Here is a 17,630-nt window from a genome sequence, read left to right as displayed (position 1 = left end):
CATCAGTGACATTCATACAAGGGCAAATTTTGGAATCACTAATTAACCTGGCCAGGGCATTACTGAGGATATGGGAGAATGTGCAAACTTAACATACACAAAATCTAGGAGTGTGATTCAAATCCAAGACTTCTCATTTGTTCAGCTGCAGTAGCACTGCACCATTGTGTCACTTGAGTAAATGATCTAGGCTAAGATAATTTTTTAAGGATGTTATAGATAAAAAAAGAAAAGCAATAGAACTAAGAGTTACACACTTCAGGCCTGAAGTCCTTTTTAAGGCAGTCATCCTGATGGAAAGCTCTGAATTGTATCTGTACCTCATCGTATTAAAGGTACATTGCCATACAGTCCCAGGAGACTGCGTTCAAATCTTGGCCCACTCACCCTCTGTTAGGATTCTGCACATTCTCCATTTATTTGTGTGAGTTGTTCTTCAATTACCGTGTGGCCATACCACCATCCCAAAAAGCTGCAGATAACATTGGCCTTTTTTGGTTGTGTGTCAGTGTGCCTTGTGTTAGGCCGCCTATACTGTATATATCTCCATCTGTTCATTTGTTTCCTGAATCTGCTTATCCAGTTACAAAATCACAATAGCATCAGGAGTTACGTAAAAATTGAATATAAATGAAGCGTATATCCAAGTTTGTTCATTACAAGCTAATTTAGACTCTCTGAGCACAAAGCTGGAAAAATAATCCATCTCAAGACACACTTGCACATGTAGACACATTTCCTCATAAGGGGGCAGTTTAAAGTCACTAATTAACCTAAAACTCACACCTTTGGGATATGGCAAGAAAACTAGAATTACCAGAAGCAAACCTACAGAGGCACGGAGACCATACAACTCAGAGCTGTGAAACAGTAGCACCTCACTGTGGCATCTATACAGTATATATATACTTTATAGTAGTATATATGCTTTTTGTATAAAAACATCACAGCTGAACCCATTTCAGGCTCATGGAGCTGCAGTGATTACAAAGCACAAATGCAACCCTGGCCAAGTCTCCAGTTCATCTATTGAAAGGTAGAAGGGAAACCATTAGATAAAAAAATGTGCAAACTGCACATAGATAGTAAAGTCAATGTCAGTGTCAATTTAATTTTAATTCAACATCAGTAATGCTATAGCCAAAGTGCTTTACATAGAATATAAAATAAACAAAACATAATACAAGCAACAGTAAAGCGGAACACACCACTGAGTAAGAAAGTAAGATTAAAGATTACCAGTATCTCTGAAGATCACAAAAAGCTAAAGAATAGAAATGAGATCAGATCAATTGAACGTGCAGCCTTAATTTTGGTATTTGGTACACTGTATTGATCCCAGAGGGGAAATTGTCTTTTCACATGACCTTTGGAGCGCAGGGTCAACCATTCTATAGTGCCCCGGAGCAACTTTCAGGTCAAGGGCCTTGCTCAGTGTAGTAAGGTAAAGAATTTTACAAACATACAGCGGCTACAAAAGCCCTGTCACCCTTGCTTTTCCACTTAGTACGAGGGGCCACAAGAGACAACTGACCAGTAGACCTAAGCTATCTGGATGGCTGATGTAAAACACACAATTCAGATAAATAGGTGGGATCATTTAAAAACCAGCAGCAAAATTTTAATATCAATTCTTAAACTAACTGGCAACCAGTGTAACAAGGCCAAAATTGGAGATACAGAGGTTTCTTTCTTTCTTTCACCAACCAAAAAATGAGTAGCAGCATTCTGAACCAAGTGTGACATGTGCATTAGGGATTTGCTGATCCCAGAATACAACAAGTTGCAGTAATCAAGCCAAGAATAAATAAAAGCATGAGCTACTCTCTTAAGATCCCTAGGAGATAGAAAAGGCTTAATCTTAAAACAACTTGACCTGGAATTCAAACCCAGAATGTTGGACCTGTGAGGCAACATCAATTCCCATTGTATGAGAGTACTGGCATGTATATGATGTATATAATATGATACATCTATACATGTATATGATGTATATAAGTAGAACTGTATTAAATTACATTTTCCCAAGATGCACTTCACAAAGTTAGCCATATTAAATAAGTTGCAGATTTGATCTCAAATGCCAGCTCAGTCTTGACCCCTCTGATCCCAAGTGTCCTCAAGTGTCCCAGTAGTTTGCTTGTTTTCACTGAAGCTCTTTACCAGATGCTCCTCTGAAGTCGCATTTCACCTGTTTTTTAAATCAACTTACCCGTTGAAAAAATCCAGAAATATGACTTTTACTTTTCCAAACTATTATTTTTTATTACATCTTCATCAAAAGTGTTAATGATTTCTACTCCTAAATGAAATACCATTGCATACTGCAGTTTTTTTTTTTGTTTTATTGCATTTTAAATTGAACAGCACTGCGTATATTAGTAATATAAACATATGCACATCTCTAGGTTGATAGGAAAAAGCATATTTTGTCAAGAATTCTGGACAGTTAGCCAGAACTCTAAAATACTGATTGAATTCTAATTTTTTGAATGAGCAATAGAGGGCAGGACCTTTGGGCTTCCTGTTGTTATACATGTTGGAGGTTTTATATTTCTCACCATCTGTTAAGCAGCTAGACTGTATTTCAAATGGAGCTTTACTGGTGCTTGGCATTAAACAAATACTAAATCATTATGCCATGCAAATCCAATATTAAATGGCAACAGTCTGAACGTCAAATCCATTTTAGACTCGCTGTTTTTCCATGTGTTCTAATGTCAATGGACCCTGCAAAAGAATCTGAAAAGAAGACCACCGTTTGAGTCTTTCTCAATGTATTTCTTGACATAATGTAAATACATTCATTTAAAGGACTAGCACTATGAACACCATATACATTTTCAGTACTATAACTGCTGACATGACATCAAGTAGCATCTGAATCCTTTTGTTCCCACTAATGGCCCAACAGCTTATTATCCAGATAGCTCACCTTGCTGCCCTACGCCCAAAAACCATAGATAAATTAAAACAGTATCAGTTAATGTAAAAATAAATAATATATTTTCATACAACATATATTCAGCAATATTTTCACTTTAAATATTAGCATACATTTTCACATCCAAAAAGAAAAAAGCTTTTCAGTGTCAGGCTGCTGCTGGACAGAAAACTGTTTCAGTATTTATTAGTGAAAAGCAAACCAACACATTTCAATCAGCTGGGTTCATATAATAACAGATGAGGTAGAACTCTCAGTTTAAAATTTTACAGCCACACTGACATATTTCTATGGATAAGAAAACATTTGTAAACAGCAAGTGGCATGCAGCCTTATGAGAAAACAGTTTGTACCACATTCAGGACAGACCCTTGGCATCTTTATGGTAACACATTATGTAGTTTTCTTTTGTTTTATTGCATGTGCATCCTCCAACTTGAGCACTGCATCTTACTGCTAGAGAAGTAGTATGGAGTCGAAGGAATGCTGTAAATCAAACTCTGCTGGTTGGCACAAAACTGCTTCAATATTTAATCGTAAAATCGAGAACAACGCTTTTCAACCAAATGGAAATATAGATAATAGATGAAGTAAAAACTAAGATTTTTCTATGTAAATAATGTACAAAAATTACTCCCAACCTTACATATGTATATAAGCACTAAGCAACATGATGGACTTATTTTAAAACTGTCGATATCAGCAGTCTTTTCCCAGTTTTGCAACCAACTGCTTATTCTTGTATTTGCAAACACAGTCGGGTCTGCCGTGTCTGTGAAAACACTGACAGCAAGTGCTGTGCTCTTCACTCACGGCCCTTTCTGTGTGCAATGTACCAACTTGCGTGTTTTTCTTTCTCCATGTCAAATTGATGCTGACTTTGTACTTTGTATTCCATGTTGTGTGAAATATATTGTGATGCCACTTCAAGTGAATTTATGGTCGTTTTTTACCTATCTGGGCAGAAATGTTTGTTAATGTTGATATCAGTGGCAGGAGAGTATTAGCGAAGGTAAAAAGTAAAAAAGAGAGTAAAAAGTGGCGAAGGTAAAAAGCATATGCAATTGCAGTCAAGTGTGAGCTGGATAAGAGAAGCAGCGAGTCACATCTCTTAATGATGTTGCATGTGATGTTAACGGGGGGGGGGGGTCTATTGTGTAAAAAAAAAAAAAAAAAAAAGATATAGAAAAATTAAAAATGTCATCAGTGTCTTTTTCTGAATAGAAGTTTATAGTTACAACATATTGATCATTTGCACTGCTGTTACTTAGTAAATATTAAGGAAGGATAAGAGCATAACACACATGCTGACAACATTAAAACAATAAGACCCAGAATCCATTGGCATCATCCATTGTGCTGCTAATGGTAGAAAATGAAAATGAAATTGGAATTCCACATGAATTTAATCTTTCAACTAAATGCATCATTATTTAATTAAAAATATGGTACTGTAGCTTAGGGATAAACAGCAGGCAGCTGTTATTTACAAGTTACTTAGATTACACTCACTACATTTTACACAGTATACATTTTGGTCTGTTCCTTTCATCATAAGTTAATGTACTGTATATGCTGACTAAAGGAATGTTGCTTTTTGATACTTTTGTGCTATATTTGCTTCCTTTGCATCCGAAACTAACTTTTTGTCATATCTTTTTCAGTTACTCACTATCATGTCACAGGAGTCAGATGTGAGCAGCATCTATCCATCCATCCATTTCTGAAACTAGTTTTATGTACACCTTATGTACAGTGGCAGGTGCTGAAACCTCAGTAACACAGAATACACTGCAGGAAACAAACAGAGGTTTCAATGAGCAAACTAATAAACCTAAAACACATGTCCGTAATATATTAGACTAGTCATTTAGCCCGTTACAATAACCAGTGCTAGAACAGTAGTGCATAAACATTAGTAGGAACAGTCTATATTAAATGGCAAGGGACTTTGTCCTTATTCTTTTTGTTGGTCATATTTTTCTTTCTTTCAGCCTTTCTTTTGTTGATGTTTACTTGCTGAGCTGACCGTTCTTCGTGGGCTGCCGCCGTGTATTGTGTGTCTTTAATTTTCTGTGATAGTAATAATGTCTTGTACGTCCGCTGGCTTGTACATCCATAATATCTATATATATAATTCACAAAGTCGCCGCCAAAGGGGAAGACACCCATGAAAGCACGCACACCAAAACAAGACAACCATGAAAGCACGCCGACAAGTAGGAAAGAGCCTCGCCCACCAACTCTATGACCATTGGATACGACGACAACTCACAGAGCCACGCCCACTAACTGGGACGCGACGCCTCCGAAAAAACGGCGTCATTTATGTTCATCTGTTGTACGCTACACATGGACCTCTGAGCCACCTTAAGTTGGGGGCAGCAAGTCTTTGATAGGCTGCAACAAAATGATGAAAGTACGGGCGCATTTTTTCACACAAGCTGTGTGTGTGTGTGTGGGTGGGTGTTAGTTAATTTGTTACTCGAAGGATTTCAAGATTTAATATGCACAGGCGGTAACACTGCAAATGCAGCCCAAACGAACCAAAAATCTTCCACAGTCTCCTTACTGTAAAGAAGCAACACTACCACTGCGCTACAAGACAGAGAATGCAGTTAAAGAATGCACCAGTCTCGATTTTACTTTCACTTCTGTTTGGACAACTGTGTCGTTCAGAAAGTGTTCACCCATCAATACATAATTATGCAACATATGATACGCCGTGAGTTGGCAAGAGCCACGAGTGTTCAGCGGTGTTTCCCAAACTCGGTCCTGCTGAACCCCTGTGGCTGCAGTGTTTTGTTCCAACCAGATTCCTAATCATTAATGCCGGTGAAACTCATCAGGGATAAGTCGGTTTTTCAAACGCGGTCGTGTAGCAGATTAGCTGGATGTAATAATCCGAGATGAATGCGCACCTCCGCGCTGAGTGAAAACACAATGTATATTGCTGCAACAAAATGATGAAAGAACTGGCGCATTTTTTTCACACAAGCTGAGTGGGTGGGTGTTAGTTAGTTAATTAGTTACTCAAAAGAATTCAAGATTTAATATGCACAAGCGGTAACACTGCAAAAACAGCCCAAACCAGGAAAGACAGCTGGCAAAAAGTCACCAACAAACTAAACGCGTGTACATTGTACTTACTGAAAGCAGCGTTACGGATTTTACAAATGTTCATTTTTTTCCCTCTGCTTAAAAAACATTGAAAAAGCGGCGTATACTACGCCTTGGATTGGTTTGCAGCGTGTAAAACAGTTTGTTTGTCGCGGATAATTTGCTATCCACACAAGGAGGAACCAGGAAGCGAACCCACAAAATTCTACTGTCTCCTTACTGCAAAGCAGCCGTACTATGTAGCTGCGAGAAAATAAAAGCAATACGAGTTTTAACAGACGTCATTGAAGTGTATCATAAGTTTCTGTAACGTTAATAAAAATGGCCAGGAAGTGTCACTACAGAGGTGAGTGTTAAATGCTTCGAAGCTTCGATACGATTTCCGACACAATTGCTTCAAACGTGTTGATGTTTCGTGAGGCTTCAGCGTCCTTCCCCTCTCCTCCGGATTTTTCAAATGTTAATTTTTTCCCTGTGCTTAAAAATCATTAAAAACCCAGCCTGATTATGCGGCGTATGGTATGCCGCGGGTTGGCTAGTACCTTTAATTTTCTCTGGCGGTAATACAGGCATGCGCGTCGGTAATATGTCTTTAATCTCCTCTGACAGTAATACTGGCTTGTATGTGGCTCTAATATGAGTCACTGTATTGTGTATCTTTAATTTCCTCTCGCAGTAATACTGGTTTGTATTTCCGTAAAACACCTGTAACTTTCTCTGACAGTAATATCGCGCATCGCACCGTGCCCCACGCATGCGCACTTCACCAGAAGACACCCACACACGGAAACCTGGACGCACACAGGGATTTTATTAAAGAGGATAATGCAGACATGAGGAGAATGTGCAAAGTTCACACAGACAGAGACACTGGCCATGATATGAGTCTCTTGGAGCTGAGATGCAACAGTGCTCACCACTACATCAGCATGTGGCTCAAAGTGAGCAACTTATTGTTTGTATTTTATTCAATCACAGAAAATTGTGGGTTGCTTATATTGTAGCTGATTTTGGATCTGTTCTTTTACCATTTTTTATTTAATTTTACTTGATTTTCATAAATTTGTTCTACATATTAGTTGTACATTATACTGTATGTCAAACTGTACTGTAGGCATAGTATAAACAAAATGGTTTGGTTTTGGGAAATGCAAGAGAACCAGTAAAGTAGATAAACTCTGAAGCATCCCTCAATAAAACAAGATGATAAAATGAAATTTGTTGTATCATAACCAATGATGGGGAATGGTACTTTTAAAAGTAACTTAGTTACATTACTCATTGCTTACAAAGAAGTAAGTTGATATTGTATACAGTTACTTATTATAAAATATAATTCTTTACAAACATTGTGTTACTTTTTTGTTCTTTTTTTTTTTTAAAAAAAATTGCACAAATTACTGTCCAGCATTTGTTATTAAATCCTGAGCCCATATATGAAACTTAATGAAACTGACCAGAAACACAACTACATTTGTTAATCTCCTTTTGTTTTATATTGTGAAGTAAATAACATCCATCCCTTTTTCCATCTCCAGTGTGAGCCACGTGAAGATTCACGGTATGAATACTGGCTACTGTGTCAGCAGGCCAAACTGTTTCAACATATCTATGTTGAACAGCTGGAAGAAAACTAAACTGACAGTTTATTAATGGGTTTCTGTTACTGGACTGTACACAGCACACTTTTTTCTGCTTGGCTGTGCGACTGAGCCCTGCAAATGATCAGCGTACCATCCACCATGTTTGCTTTTTGCTTTACACCTGGTGGTGCTGTGATTAAATTTAAACCTCAGCACATGCAGAATTAAATGTACACTTACAACTTTTGTTCAGTTCTTTTCACTTCATTGCATGCTGTGCATGTGCTTAATCTCTTCCTCAGTAGCTGTTACCAAACAATCAAAGCATGCAAGTGCACATAGTTACCAACCAAATCAGGCAACATCTTTGCAAAAACTTGCATTACTTCTATATTTGTCTATCTTTTTTTAAGTAAGGCAGGTATTTTTACTGCAAATGGATAGGCATTGCATTAGGAAACTAGTTATTTTAAAAAGTAATCTTATTACATAACACATGTTACATAGTGAGATTATGTGCTACCCTAGAACTGATCATAACAGGTTCACACCATAGCCACTGGAGACTGACCCCCACCTAATCATTCACCTCAGTGCAGAGTGCAGTAAAATAATTGACTTTCACTGCTGAGTGGTGAAAATCTACATATACAGTTTACAGGCCAGCTAAATATTTTATTGTTTTCTTAGTTTCAGCTTGTTAATTAGGGCATTTCTCACTGCCACATAAGATGTTAAGTAATGCATACAGATTTCATAAGATAGTAATAGTAGTACCAATAGTATTAGCACTGTCACATATACAGAGTACAGTGAAATTCTTACCTGCATATCCAACCAACATTCAATGATAAACAGGAATCTATCACAATACATAACTTCATTTTATGTATTAGAAAACACAAATTGTCGTACCTGATGTTCCCCTCACTCTTGTTTCAATTCTGCCATTACCTGTAAGCATTTGGGAAAAAAATACCTGAGTAAAGTATGATTATTAAATATACAATTGTATGTTATTTGTATGATATAGAACTATTTACATAGTTTGGATCAAGCCATACCACTTAGTTAGTGTGAGACAGTAATACTGAATACACTCTAAAGTTAACAGCACATTGAAGAAATACAGTCAATATAATATAGAATAAAGAGAATACCAGTATCCAATTATTGAAGTGGTCAGACTCATTTATAAAGGACAAACAACGTAGTCATGTACAGTATTCTAGGGTATTTTATTATATTTCAAAGTCCTGAAAGAAGGATTACAGAGTTTAAGGAGCCATAAGGTTACACAGTAAAAATTAGTAAGGGTCCTCTTAAAATGGCATTAATAATAAATATTAGTACCACTAAGATGTGAAAGTGAAACTGATTACTATACTGTAACTCAGTCAAGGATGAAATTATAATCAAATGATTTCCAGGTTCACACAACTTTCTCTATATTCTGATCACTTTTGTTTGGTACCACATCTGTGCTGTATGACCTTTATTTCTTAATAACTAAAAAAATTCAATTCCGTGCTTACCTGACAGAAGTCAATAAGGAATTGGTGTCTGTGAAGTGCAGGAAGCTGAAAATGGATGGAGACTAATGAACTTATCTTTTTGCTGTTAAATTACTTTTCTCTTTCTTTCTTAAACAAAAAACATGTTTTTCCAAATAATTAGTTCACAGTTCTTTAATTATGATAGACTGGAAATAGTTAGAAATGCTGAATAAAGCTTTGAACAAAATTTGTAACTATTTTTAAGTTTTCTGGAACTTATTCATATATTGACATTTTTGGGCAAGAAAAAAAAAACAGAAATTGGAAAGTAAACTGAAAATTACAGTGAATAGAGTTTGTTCAAAATCAGTAAGGTTCTAGCTTACCAGGGCTGTTACAAGATTTGATTGTGATTGATTGAGCCAGTCCTGAATTATGCAGTGTGTACAACAGGCAGACATGAGAGAAAGAGAGACAACCAAACAGACTGAAGTCATAGGTCAAATTCACACACATAGAGATGAAATTTCAACCTCATTACAATGCTGTCTATGATACTATGTACAGAGAGGGACAAACGGCTAAGGTGTTGCATACGTGGATTCAAAATTTAGAAAATATACACATAGCATGACATTCAGGTACATTTGGAGACACAAGGTACTGATTTGAAAGTTGCAACATTTTACATGTTTTAGTTACTTTAAAAAGCCACATTTTCTGCTTATTAAATATTTTTGTAGCAATGAGTCATATTCACAAATAACAGTGATAATAGAATGCAATTATGTGCATTAGGCTACATTAAATCTATGCCTTTTAAAAGTACTTTACAATATCATGTAGTTAAAAGCACATCCCAAATAGGCTTGTGGTGGTTCAATGGCATTAATAGACAGAAGATTCTAATTCAAGTTCTGTAAAAATGGCATCAATTGATGTGCTATTGCTGGTTGATGGTTGTGGAGGTGGATGACTAACTGAAGTTCAGATTTCTTAAACATAACATTTTTGGAAAACATGCCCAAAGAAAAGTTCAAATTTGTTTAAGTCTCATGGTAAAATTGTTGGCTGCTTCAGACCATGATGGAGAGCAGGTCTGCAGCTTTACAAATAAATTATGGTACCTGAGAAATACTAGATTTGTTTAATATGCAGAAACAGTAATTCAGCTATGAGGTTATTTTAATTGTGACTTACTGTTAATACTGTGTACAGATTTGTTCACGCTATGCTTACAGAGCAACAGTTACATAATTCCCTTCCCCTTACATTCACTTCTGGATAAGTGATGTTTTTGTAGTTAACACTAGAATTACCAGAGCCTCCGAAAAAACTCGTAGATCCGTCCCACCTTAAAACGCTTTGCACCTCTCCATCAGCGTCTTTTGTCCTGTAAATGTCTGGATAAGCAGCTAAACAGTCTGCTATCACATCCCCCCACCCCGCACAGTTTTCTCAGCTCAAGTCTGTTTACCTGCGTGTCAGTTGCTTAGAGTTGTATAGAGTGAGAAGTCAAGCAAAATGACACCTTTTATAAATACTATATCGTTATTTGGAACACTTGCATTTCATGTGTGTTCTGTGTCTACAACGATCTATGACTACCTGTACTGACTGATAATAGAGATAACAGAAAACTGATTATACACAAATTCAGTGTACATTTCTTATTACTATGGTATGTGTTTACTACCATTACTTAAAATAGCTTATTATTTTAATAAGTATTACATACCTATGGCTGTGTGAAGCCTGTGTCCAAAGCACTGGAGTCTTGACCAATTGTTAATCTTGACAGCCTTCTTGATGTTGGCCCCACTGTCTGTTGTGATAGCCACTTGCCTCTGCTCTGTAAGCCCCCAGGAATCAAGTGCTTTCAGCATGCCTGCAGCAAGTAATTCGCCAGTGTGGTCATTTGGAAAATAGCTTGTTTGGAGGCAATAACCTTTCAATAGCCAGTCATCATTTATAAAATGAATTGTCAGGCTCAGATAGGGCTCCATAGTGTGACTTGACCACATATCTGCTGTTGTTGAGTAGTTGGGGACTGTAGCCACCTCTGCTTGTAACTTCCCTCTGTGTTCTTGGTACAAGTTGGGGATTGCCGTTTGGCTAAAGTACTTGCAACTTTGGGTCATATGTCTGGGATCCAGTGTCTTGATCATAGCCCTGAATCCACCTTTTTCCACAGTACTTAACGGAACCATGTCTTTGGCTATATGGATTGTAATGGTATTGGTTATCTCGATCCACCTCTTGCTTTTTTTGTCATAGGCAGTACCTCTAGCAAACGCATCTACAAGTGACGTCTGACTCGAGTGTCCTCTAGCTTTTTCAGTTTTACCTGAGGACGTGGAGGGTGCCAATCTTAGTTTCATACATTCATGGTACTCCAAAGCATGTTTGCGGCTAAGATGGTACAGCAAATTGCTTGTGTTGCCGCCTCTGGCAACAACTTTAGCTCAACAGCATTTGCAGTAAATAGTTGTTTGGTCCACATCTTTAAAACCAAAGTATCTCCAGACAACAGACACGGCTCCTTTTTTCGGCAGAAGTTCTTCTGTGTCATCATGTTCAACTTTATCATCTGCTACAGCTTCAGTTTCGGAATATTCTCTGTCCATTTTCAACCCTCAATACCTCCACTAACGCATGTACTCCGTTGCATGTGTGTTTAGTGGTGTAACAGTGATAAAGGTCCTTCCTTAAACAGTTTCCCGATGCGCCACATTCTGAACGTTGTTTAGGATATTTAAACCGGTGTTGCGGTATAAAAAAATCCATATCATAACAAAAATAAAAAACGGTTTTCGGTATGAACCGGTATACCTCCCAGCACTTTATACAAGTTAAAGTGAACTCTTTTATGATAAATTTAAAAGAGAGAACACATCTGGAACTGAACATGCACAAAATGCTTGTCTGTTTTAAGATAGATGAGTTTCAAATATTTGCTAATGCTTTTCAGTGAGAGATTTAAAAAGTTCTTATGTTTGTACCTCCTGACAACTGAGTTTTCAAGCCAAATTTCTTTAAAGGATAAGTGTGTCAAACTTCCACAAAATTGGTCCACAGGTAGTCGAGTTGTTTTGTGTGCATAAACAGACAGATGTGGCAATCACAATAGGTTCTTTACAAATTATATGTGAACAAATCCAAAAAAGATTTTCCAATGATGGGCATCAATAGAAGTGCTTAAAACATCTGTGATTGTTTTTCTCCGTTTAGATGTTTTTAAAAAAATAAATAAATAAAATACTTGACTTCCGAAGACATGCCACACAAACATCAGAACAGAACAATCTTTTCTAGGATCTTGGAAGAGCTGATTCCACACATATGAAGAAGCATTTTGGAATGCCAGTATATCTTCACAGTGCCAGTGTTCCAGATGTGCTGCGGAATGCAGTAAATTAAAGTTCTGTTGTTATTCAAAGGTGAAGCCAAGAGTTTCAATGAGCTGTCCAGTCTGGTATATATAGTCAAGCAGTGTTTCCCCCTACAATTTTTGCCAATGTCATTTGTAGCCAAGAATGTCCCTTTTTCCTAGTTTTGGTTAGTCAGTCAGAGATCAAACCAAAAAAAAAATCTAATCTCCTTTCTTCCCACCGTAAATGTGATTGCTGGTCTGGACGAGCTTTAGATTTGATTAAAAGAGATGGAAAAGAAAAGGAGCTGGGCACACAGCTTGGCTCTGTTTGTTTGTTTAATGTGCATGCTGTTCGCTTTGTGATAACCATCATTAAATAACAAAAAGGCAAAGCAGCTTCTAATGCCTTGACTCAGTCCATTAGGCAGCCTGGAAGAAGTATTAAATCATAAAATACTCCTGTATAATCTCTAATAGCATTAAGTCATTTCAGCAGGGTTAACGGTGCCTCCAGTTCTTGTTGTGTGTGTTCCTGGCAGGAAAGTCCCTACCTTGTTGTTGTTGTTGTTTTTTTTTTACTAGAAAAGGTGGATGAAAACTAGATGTTTTGTCTACTTATTCTGGGAAACCAGCAAATCGTTGCCGGTCACAGTTGTGTGCATTGATGTGATTGCTTTTCAGTAACCTCGGGGAAGTCTTTTAAAAAAGTAGACACTGCATTTCAATGTCCCCTTAACAAGCCTATGGATAAATGAAAGTGCATGAACAGTAAACCATTCAATAGACTTAAATGAATAATCAAAATTGAGGAACAAGTACATCAGGCTAAAACTCACTCTAGTACATCAAAACCAGCCTGTCATGGCTATATTAAGCTTTGAACATATCATCTGATCAGCCCCAGGCTACGAGAATCCTCACCAAGAAGACACCCACTCAAGACAGAGACAGAACCGAATAGCTCAACTCTGCATGAGGCTTGGCAGAAGCAGCACCTCCATAGATCAATGGCCCACATAAAGATGTCTTTGTGAAAATTTGAAAGCATATTAATGTCAGCAGGAGGGCAGTGATTTGAAGGGAGTGAAAAGCACAGTAGAAATTAAATATTGGGCTAAACAACCCATTAGGCATTGGTTTCCATACCTGTCATCAGCATGCATGAGCTCTGAGCAGCCTAGAAGCACACGTCAATTAAACTGGGTCAATTTGCCTTTCTTGACTCATACTTACACTCTATTTTGTTTCCAGCCTAACAGTGCATGCACAAAGAAGCCTCTTGCTAATGAAAATAAGAGCAGCACTAGTTGCGCTTTCTGTTGCACTGAAAATATTTTATATTAAAATTACTGCCTTCTTTTCTATACAGGAGATGACCCACTCATGGCCTCCACCACTGACAGCTATTCACACCCCAGGCAAAGCTGAACAGAGCAAATTCCCCCTTCCATCCAAGGTAGGTCTATGTATAGTTCTTCAAGACCAATCAGTGCTATCAGTGTGGTGCAACCAGACAGCATTGCTTTAGCTGGTTTCATGACAGAGCACAGATCTCTGGGTAAACCTAAGCTACATAAAGAATCTCAGTGTGGGTATTGCATAGTAGAAATGAATGAATGAATGTTAACACCTACCTACTATTAAAAATGTATGCTCTTGTTCCTTGTTTGTTTTTTGACTGTTTATTTTTTCAATTTTGCCGGTACAAATATGGCCCAAGTAATTTAATAATGTGGCATGCCCAAAATACAACTCAGACATTTATAGTACAATGTATTTCGGGCTAATGATGAAAAGATCAGTCTGGCAGAAGCGTAATTGGGATATTGTGACTGTTTAGAGAAAGTGACGGCCTCCCAGTAGTATCATGTATTTCTTAGGCAAGCAGGGTGGTCTAGTGGCTAAGGTATTACCAGCCTGCCAACTCAAAGTTTGCCTTGGATTCACAGAGTGACCCATTTACCTGCTTTTGAACCAACTACAGAAGATACACAGTATATGGAAATAATTAAACTATAGCTGTTTTCTTATAAAGTGTTGTGGGATTGTGTTTATTTTATTTATTTTAGAAGATCAAAAGGTTGTTTGTCTGGATTTTGTTGAGATGAATGGGTGTGAAATTCCCATGTTGAGACAGTGCTGTACAGAACTTAAAGTCTGTGGTTGCTCAATGCATTATTTGTTCTTTTTCAGTACTATAGTTTATCTGGGAGAACTATAGCACACTTATTAACATTGCTGCCTCACAGCTCAAGAAACCAGTGTGTAGAACTATAAAGGTCCTTTACTGTCTGGAGCTGCCATCATCTCACTTTATCTTTTTCTGGTTTTCTTCAATTATTTCAAATCACAAAAACACGCAGGTCAAGGTTAATTGGTAACACGTTAAAGATGTATTGGTGAATGCCTCAAGGTGAACTGTGATGAGCTCCTACCTTATTCTTATGTCGGCTGTGTATACTGTGGACCTCCACAATCATGACATTAATAAGCCAGATGCATACAATGGGTAAATGTAGTTTAGTGCAACAATGGCACTCAAGTCAGGCAAAGAGTACCACCACTGTGCAACTCAATTTGCAAAATAAGTTGCTATCTTATGGTATGTGTACCCTAGTTTTCTTTTATGCTTGATCTCCAATGTATTACTATTAGGCATCCTAAAATGGTATTGTTAGCCAGAGAAATAAGGCTACAAGAGTAGACCGAGCAGATTGCCATACCTCAATTCTAACAACTGCTGTTTTGTGTCCACTTATTCAGAAATCAGGTTCCTTTTTGCTTTTCACAGACTGTCTGTGAATACTGACTGTACAATCACAGTTAAGGTAAATTCCATTCACTTTATTCTGAAAATGAACACTATCCCATCATATGCCATCTTTTCTTCACTGCATGTTATGCCGTAATCTTTTACAACCTTTGGAAGGAGTATTGATGAGCAATACAGTAACCCAAAAAGACATGACTGATGCTCAGGTAACTAGAAAAGAGTGATTTATTAAATAAACATAAATCCACAAAGGAGATAGGTATCACGGGAGGAATTATAAATAATAAAAGGTTGCCGGTTCGAATTCTGTAAATGCCAATAGGGACTCTGCTCTTTTGGGTCCTTGAGCAAGGCCCTTAACCTGCAATTGCTGAGCGCTTTGAGTAGTGAGAAAAGTGCTATATAAATGCAAAGAATTATTATTATTATTAATAAAAGAATAAAAAATAGAGAAACCCTATGAGTGGCTGGTTCAATTTCTGGCACCATAAAAACCAGCAAACACCCCTTTCTAACTCACTATACAAATATGTATATTATAAAAGATAGCCCAGACACAGACAGACACTGAGACAGCCAGATGTCCAAAAAGCACTCTTTTATTCTTCTTCTTCTTTACACACAACACCAACTACCACAATGCTCTCACGATTACTCAGTCCTTTACTGTCCTTCTGCCACCTCCACTCCCCTCTCGCAAGCTCCGTCCTTTTCCACCCGACTCCGACTCCCTGAATGGAGTGAGGTGGCCCCTTTTATAATGCACCTGGATGTGCTCCAGGTGCTCCCTGATGATCTCCCTCCAGCACTTCCTGGTGTGGCGGAAGTGCTGCATGGGCACCCGAAAGCACTCTGGGTGTACCTGTTTCCTGGTTCGACAATTCTGCGGTCCAAGGCTCCTTAGTCTTTCAGGCACCCCCTGGCAGTGGCCACGGATCCCCACAGGGTTGAGCCATCCAGTTCTGTGGATCCCACACAATCCAGGATGGCTGCCCTCTTGCATCCTGGGGAAGGAATTGCCCCTCTCCCGGTCCCCTGCTTCTCCAGATTTCCCGGTGGGGCAAGGTCCCCAGCCATCCATCACAATATATATATATGAACTATAGTTAGGTCAATAAGTATTTGGACAGTGATATAATTTTCATAATTTTGGCAGATTTGCAGTTTAAGGTGTTTAACAAAAACATTGTATGCGCCATTTGGAAAAGACAGCTATTTTTATACGTGGTTACCCCCCAGTTTTCAGGGGCTCAAAAGTATTTAGAAAAAAAAACATAATCATGAATTCATGAATATAAAAATCATTTTCAATACTTAGTTGAAAATCCTTTGCAGCCAATGACTGCCTGAAGTCTGGGAGCCATGGCATTCTCCAAGTGCTGGGTTTCCACCCTATTGATGCTTTGCCAGGCATTTACTGCAGCTGTCTTCGGGTGCTGTTTGTTCGTTGAACTTTCTGCTTTCAGTTTTATCTTCAGCAAGTCCATGTCCAATTGGGTTGAGGTCAGTTGACTGACTTGGTCATTGAAGAATATTCACGTCTTTGCATTGAAAAGCATTTGGCTTTCTGTCACAGTATGTTTTGGCTCATTGTCCATCTGTACTGTGAAGAGTCGTCCTATCAGTTTTGCAGAACTTATCTGAATCTGAGCTGACAGTATTGCCCTGTACACTTTAGAAATCATCCTGCAACTTTTGTTAGCAGTCATATCATCAATAAACACCACTGACCCACTTCCATTCACAGTCACGCATTCCCATGCCATAACACTGCCTCCACCATGTTTCACAGATGATGTGGTATGCTACAGATCATGAGCTGTTCCTTCTCTTGTCCATAATCTTTATCCATCTTTCTGGTATGTATTGATCTTAATTTCATTTGTTCAAAGAAAACTGTTCCAAAACTGATTTTTAAAAAATATTTTCTGGAAAAGTCTAATGTGTCCTTCCTATCCTTGAGGATTACCAATGGTTTGCACCTTGTGGTAAACACTCTTTATTTTCTTTCATAAAGTCTTCTTTTGATTGTAAACTTTAGCAATGATTGGCCTATCTCCTGGTGAGTGTTCTTGGTTTGGCTAAATGTCTTGAATTGTTTTTTCTTCATCAAGGAAAGAATACTGTGATCTTCTAGCACAGTTGTCTTCCGTGGTTGTCCAAGCCTTCTGTTGTTGCTGAGCTCACCAGTGCGTTACGTCTCTTTACCAGCTAGTTGATTTGACCACTCCCGGTGTTTCTGCTATTTCTTGAATGGGTTTGTTTTCTCTGCCTAACGATGGCCTGTTATCACTTGCCTGGACAGCTCTTTGGACCTCATATTGAGAGTTCACAACAACAA

The 17,630-nt window shown here is 38.0% G+C and overlaps 1 protein-coding gene across 2 annotated transcripts in view; it reads left to right on the top strand.

Annotated features, from left to right (window-relative positions):
• aff2 (AF4/FMR2 family, member 2) overlaps positions 1 to 17,630 on the top strand; it is a 684,414-nt gene that overhangs the window by 391,850 nt on the left and 274,934 nt on the right. For both annotated transcript variants that reach the window (XM_051935183.1, XM_028816861.2), the window contains exon 5: positions 13,886 to 13,972. In XM_051935183.1, coding sequence (XP_051791143.1) covers positions 13,886 to 13,972 — 87 coding nt within the window. The remainder of the gene's footprint in view (positions 1 to 13,885; positions 13,973 to 17,630) is intronic.

The sequence above is a fragment of the Erpetoichthys calabaricus genome, chromosome 12, assembly GCF_900747795.2.
Source record: "Erpetoichthys calabaricus chromosome 12, fErpCal1.3, whole genome shotgun sequence".
NCBI classification, from domain to species: Eukaryota; Metazoa; Chordata; class Cladistia; order Polypteriformes; family Polypteridae; genus Erpetoichthys; species Erpetoichthys calabaricus.
This window is presented reverse-complemented; position numbering and strand designations above follow the sequence as displayed.